General features: G+C 35.5%; 1 protein-coding gene across 1 annotated transcript; it reads left to right on the forward strand.

Moving 5' to 3' along the window:
• The first annotated feature begins 2,539 nt into the window (after window positions 1-2,539).
• On the forward strand, window positions 2,540-4,810 carry LOC18098243 (protein NUCLEAR FUSION DEFECTIVE 4). Its single transcript, XM_006384891.3, has one exon. It carries the CDS (start codon window positions 3,016-3,018, stop codon window positions 4,693-4,695), a length of 1,680 nt encoding a protein of 559 aa, XP_006384953.1. The 5' UTR covers window positions 2,540-3,015; the 3' UTR covers window positions 4,696-4,810.
• Window positions 4,811-6,000: the final 1,190 nt, after the last annotated feature.

Genomic DNA, 6,000 nt, shown 5'->3' on the forward strand with positions numbered 1-6,000 from the left:
ATATATATATATATATGAACAGTACAACCCCGAAACAGCACGCTGAAACACTCCGAAACTGAAACATTCCATTCCAATTGAAAAAATAAAACACCTACCGAAACGGGATTGACAACCCGATAAACATGTAATCTGGATAATAAGAGTCAAGTCAACTCAAATTAACCTACTACATGTGGCCCATGCCATGAGATTAGGATAATCCAGCAAACAAAAATGAAGAAAATCAAAAAGACAATTTTTTTAAAAAAATAATGTCAAATGATCAAATTAGAAAAGACAATAAGCTAAAAAAAGATGTTGACCCGTATTAACTTTTCAAACCTGTGACCCGGGTCATTAGACTGGAAACAATATACATGGAAAACTATGAGACACAATCCGTGATAAATCAAATATTGAAAGATAAAATTGAAAAAAAAATAATTATACAAAAGGATCCCTAAAAGATTAGCAATTAGAAGAATGAAAATAAAATTGAAATAAAAATAAATTAGAGGGCAGCTAAATTTTTTTGATGGAAGAGTGAAATCAAAAAGGAAAAATACTTTAATGAAAGAACAAAAAAAATCAAAAGAATGAGGATCAAATTGAAAAAAAAAATAATACATCATAAATTTAGATTGAAGGATGAAATTGAAAACAAAATATTTTTTACAAAAGGGTCAAGAAAAAAGTCAGAAATCAAAAGAATGAGAACTAAAGTAAAAAAACAACACATGAAAAATTAGGATTGGAGGATGAAATTGAAAAACAATCAAAACTTTACAAAAGAACCATAACAAAAACTAGAAACCAAAAGAACAAGGTCCAAATCCAAAGACAAAACAAATTTAGGAGCAACTCTAAATATTTAGAGGGTTAGTCATGAAAATCGAGGAGGAGAAAAAGAAAAAGAAGAAAAAAAGAAAGGCTCATGCCGCCAAACCAAAAGTCTGTTTTGGAAACATGTTGTCCATACATGATAAGGAAACCAAGAAGATTCAAATACTGCCTTAGAAGCCGTCGAGTGACGTATCACATGTCACCCAAAACCATGGCAATCCTTCACACTTTAACGTCTGCAATGCATGCATCAATGTTTTTTTAATATTTATTAAATATTAAAGTATAGATTTTCTCATGACAAATCTAATGACACCATGAAAGGTCACCAACGGTGACCAGAGTTGGCCACACTCTCTGTTCAAAGGCAAGTGATCAATTACAATAACGAGAGAGAGATAAAAAACAAGAAAGAGACCTCATAGACACAACGAAGCTTCTATTACGATACTAACAGTATCATAAAAAAAGTCTTGATGAGACGAATCCAATGATACTAGAAAATGTATCCCGACAATAAGTGCAGTGGGCCATACGCGCGCGGACAACTCACTTGCCTTTAAGAAAAAAGTGTGGCCCAGTTTGGTCACCATTGATTGCCTTTCTTGATGTCTTTGAATTTATCTTGTTGAGATCTTTCTGGTGATATTAACGGTGCATAATTGAAGCTTCAATGTACCTGTTTGTTTCTTTCTTTCTTTTGTCTCTCCTATCTCCTCACTTTAGTTTCTCACTTGTTTTTGGATGGAAAGTGTGACCCACTTCGGTTAACGATGATGATCTTTATTGGTATTATTGAATTCATCTCGTTGATATCTTTTTGATGATATTGATGATATCATAATTAGAGTTTTGATGTGCCTTTAGAGTCTTTTTATTCTAATTCGTGCAACCTATTTAATAGTTTCTTTTTTTAAATGCCATGTTTTCTATTAACATCATCTTAAGATGTTGCTTTTTTCAATCTTGATATATATAAAACCGTGCTATTTTGTTAAAAGAATCTGTATTTGTGTTGTTTGGCAAATAATTTTTTAAATGATATTAATAAGTGAAAATATCTCAAGTAGAATATAAATAGGGGGAAATGATCAGCAACAACACCAATTTCTTTCATAAGATCTGGGTAATCTGAAATACTCCAAAATTATAATGAAAATGGCTTCTTCTTTTTTTAAGATTAAATTCATAGAAGTGTTCTTTATATCCAAGTGGAGGAGCTACTTTTTGGTCCGTGAGCCTTATCCCATACAAAGGTTAGATGAAATGATAAACAAACTGGTTAGTAAAAGATTAAATTCAGTGCACTCTTGCCTAACAAGGAGATCTGCTACGCCTATACATGACAAATTTGAGTTCAAACTTCAACGATCTGTTGTCTCCTAGTCATCTCTTCCCTTAAAACTGTCAAACCAATTCAAGGGGGCCGACAAAGAAAGGCTTGAGAGTTGAGCCCGTTGATTTGCACTCTGCGAAACTACTTTTCCATGGCAAAAGAAAATTATTTACCTAATGAGCCGTTACATTCTTCAAATAAATAAATAAAACCACCAATTAATAATAAAAACACGATTTCACCTCATCCTCAAGGGCCACAGCTAATTTTCTGTTCAACGATAACAAGTTTTTAGATGACGTTTGAGAAAATCATGATGGGGAAAATGACAACGATGAGATGACCCAGAATAAATATTACCTTGAAAAGAAAAGAAAGGCAATCAAAAGTTGTGGGCAATGAAAGCAAGAAAACCAGTTGAAATATTACCTTCAAATTTGTATCTTCTTTACTTATTTCTTCCACTAATTCTGCATGAATTGGGAACTCCAAATCTTACTTCATCTTTATAAGAAAAAGATAAAAATACAATATAAATAGCCCCTTCCATCAACAAAGCAAATTTGTATAGCAAATAGTGGGGTGAAAGCAGAGGAAACACCATCCTGCCTTCTCCGATTATTTTATTTTTCTCTTCTTGTTTCCTTCCTTCTCTCCCTCTTTCCATGCTCCCTCCCTCCCTGTCATTTCAGAAAGTAAAAACAATCTCTTAGATTCTACTATATGTGCATTTGAGTGCTCATCACCATCACCATCCTTCATTTCTTGCAGAACTGCCCCATCTTTTTTTTAGGAAGAATCCAAGATCAATCCTTTGTGTCTTCTTGCCTGAAAAAATTTGGAGGGGAGGAAAAATGGGTGACCCGTGGGAATTCGCTGTACATGCGATAAATGGGAGGTGGTTCTCTGTTTTTGCCTCTTTTTTAATCATGGCTGGAGCTGGTGCTACATATCTGTTTGGCACCTACTCAAAAGACATAAAAGCCACACTTGGTTATGACCAAACTACTCTCAATCTCTTAGGATTCTTTAAGGATCTGGGTGCCAATGTCGGGGTCTTTTCTGGGCTTCTAGCTGAAGTGACACCAACATGGTTTGTGCTTCTGGTAGGTTCTGCCATGAACTTTGCAGGGTACTTCATGATTTGGCTAGCTGTGACTCAGAAGATAGCCAGGCCAGCTGTTTGGCAGATGTGTTTGTATATTTGTATAGGAGCCAATTCCCAAAATTTTGCAAACACAGGAGCTCTTGTCACTTGTGTGAAGAATTTCCCAGAAAGTAGAGGGGTGATGTTGGGTCTGTTGAAGGGTTTTGTTGGGTTAAGTGGAGCTATCCTGACACAATTTTACCTAGCCATCTATGGAACTGATTCAAAGTCTCTCATTCTTCTCATTGGGTGGCTCCCAGCTGCTTTATCTGTGATTTTTGTGTATACAGTTCGGGAAAGGAAGCCTGAGAGGCAACCTAATGAGCTCAGGGTTTTTTACCATTTTCTCTACGTGTCAATTGTGCTAGCTTTGTTTCTCATGGCTATGAATATAGTTGAAAAACAGGTTGATTTCTCCAAAGCAGCCTATGCTGGAAGTGCCGCTGTAGTCTGTGCCATGCTTTTTGTACCTCTCATTATTGCCATTAGAGAGGATTGGGTCCAATGGAACCTCAAGAATCAAGATGGAATGAAGCCTGCTACAGAGACAACCGTTGACAGGGCACTAGATATTGCACCAGAAGTGAAGTCTGAAGTCTCAAAAGATAAAGAGGAGAAGGCTAAAGAATCTTGTTTCGTCAGCATATGTCACAAGCCAGAGAGAGGTGAAGACTACACAATCTTACAAGCACTTTTGAGCATGGATATGCTAATCTTATTTGCTGCAACATTTTGTGGCCTTGGTGGAAGCTTAACAGCAGTAGACAACTTGGGCCAAATTGGTGAATCCCTAGGATATCCAACTAAAACCATCAAATCCTTCGTTTCACTAGTGAGCATATGGAATTATTTTGGAAGGGTATTTTCTGGATTTGTTTCTGAAAGCTTATTAGTGAAGTACAAGATGCCTCGGCCCCTGATGATGACATTTGTTCTCCTTTTGGCATGCGTAGGCCACCTCCTCATTGCCTTCCCCTTCCCGGGTTCAGTCTATGTAGCATCGGTGATTATGGGGTTCGCATTTGGTGCACAATTGCCATTGCTGTTCGCTATAATCTCTGAGCTCTTTGGCCTAAAGTACTACTCTACATTGTTCAATTGTGGACAGTTAGCTAGTCCTCTTGGGTCATATATACTTAATGTGAAGATCACTGGACACTTGTATGATCATGAAGCACTGAAAGAGCTAGCAAAGAAGGGTATGAATAGATCATCAGTGAAGGAACTGATCTGCATGGGGGTCCAGTGTTACAGGGTACCCTTTATAATTTTGTCTTCTGTGACATTGTTTGGTGCTCTTATTTCACTGGTTTTGGTGATGAGGACAAGGAAATTTTACAGCAGCGATATATACAAGAAGTTTAGAGAGATTCATGGAGTGAGCTGAGATTGAGAACAAGCTCAAATAAGATTGAGAGAAGGTGATCACAAGAAGGCCACTGTACTAGCCAAATTGATTGTATTACCATTATTTATCTAATTGGGAACTTCCACGTTCGTTGTCTCATGAAAAAAAAAATTTAAGTTGTGATAGTTTCAACATAGATGCAGTGATACCAAGCAGCAGTCAGAAAGGGAAAAAAAATCCTTTCCACAGGTGCAGCGTGCCAACACCAACGATAAAAAGGGGGGAAAAAGAAGCATAATCCCTTGCATAAATGCAGTGGTTCCAACAACAGCACCGAAAATTCCATCAAGCTTTGTAGAAGAAATAAAAGACATGGATTATGTGGGTTTCACGGGTGGATTGGCATCCCATCTGCCTGGAATAAGTTGAAAAAAATAGGTGAAAGTTCTAAATATGATTGCTTGGAAGAAGAACATAAGAAATTGATGCTTTCATTATCAAGATTAAAGAAATCACGGTGTGTTCTTTTGCGGGCTTCACGGGTGGATTGGCATCCCATCAGCCTGTGATTGTCTGCTAGTAAGTTTCCATATCTTGTAAAATATAAACAGCGAATTCAATCATGTCTGCCTCTCTCCACACGGGAGCAATCAAGCACGGCAAAAACAGCAGTAATATTCCCGGGTTTTATTTTGGTTTATAGTATGATCCATTGAATCTTTAGCTAGATATGGAGATATGATTCTTCTATGTTATATCATAATCAAGATTCAAATATATTTCACTAAATAAAAATATCATTTCTCTTGGCTATGTAAAGAAAAAAACGACGACAAAACCAAACTTATATTTCCTCCAATTCTATCTCGATTGAGAGGTACAAGTTTATTATATATATATATATCTTATATATATATATATATAAACTTGGATTTCTCCCGTGACAACAGTTTCTCTCTCCTCCTGCCCTCTTTCTCCTTGCTCATCTTATCCATAAAATAATAATAATAAAAAAAAAACTAAAATGATCAAAAACCTATTAAGGTCATTTATACAAAATTTCAAAAACATATCAATAGTATTTTTGTTACGGTGTTTTAATGTTCTGAAAATTTGTGTTTCCATGTGTTTTTCTTTAGTTAAATTTTCTTTTCTCTTTAATGTCTAGGGTATTAGTTTTTTTTTCATATTTATTTTTATCTTTTGATTTTTTTTATATGATATACATATCACATGTACAATTTATATAAACAGTGAAGCATAACCCAACCTTTTTTTTCCCTTTCAATTTCATAATTTTTTTCTCAATTTTGTTCTCAAACTATTTTTTATTTTTTTTCATTT

The sequence above is a fragment of the Populus trichocarpa genome, chromosome 4 (genome assembly GCF_000002775.5).
Source record: "Populus trichocarpa isolate Nisqually-1 chromosome 4, P.trichocarpa_v4.1, whole genome shotgun sequence".
Taxonomy (NCBI): Eukaryota; Viridiplantae; Streptophyta; class Magnoliopsida; order Malpighiales; family Salicaceae; genus Populus; species Populus trichocarpa.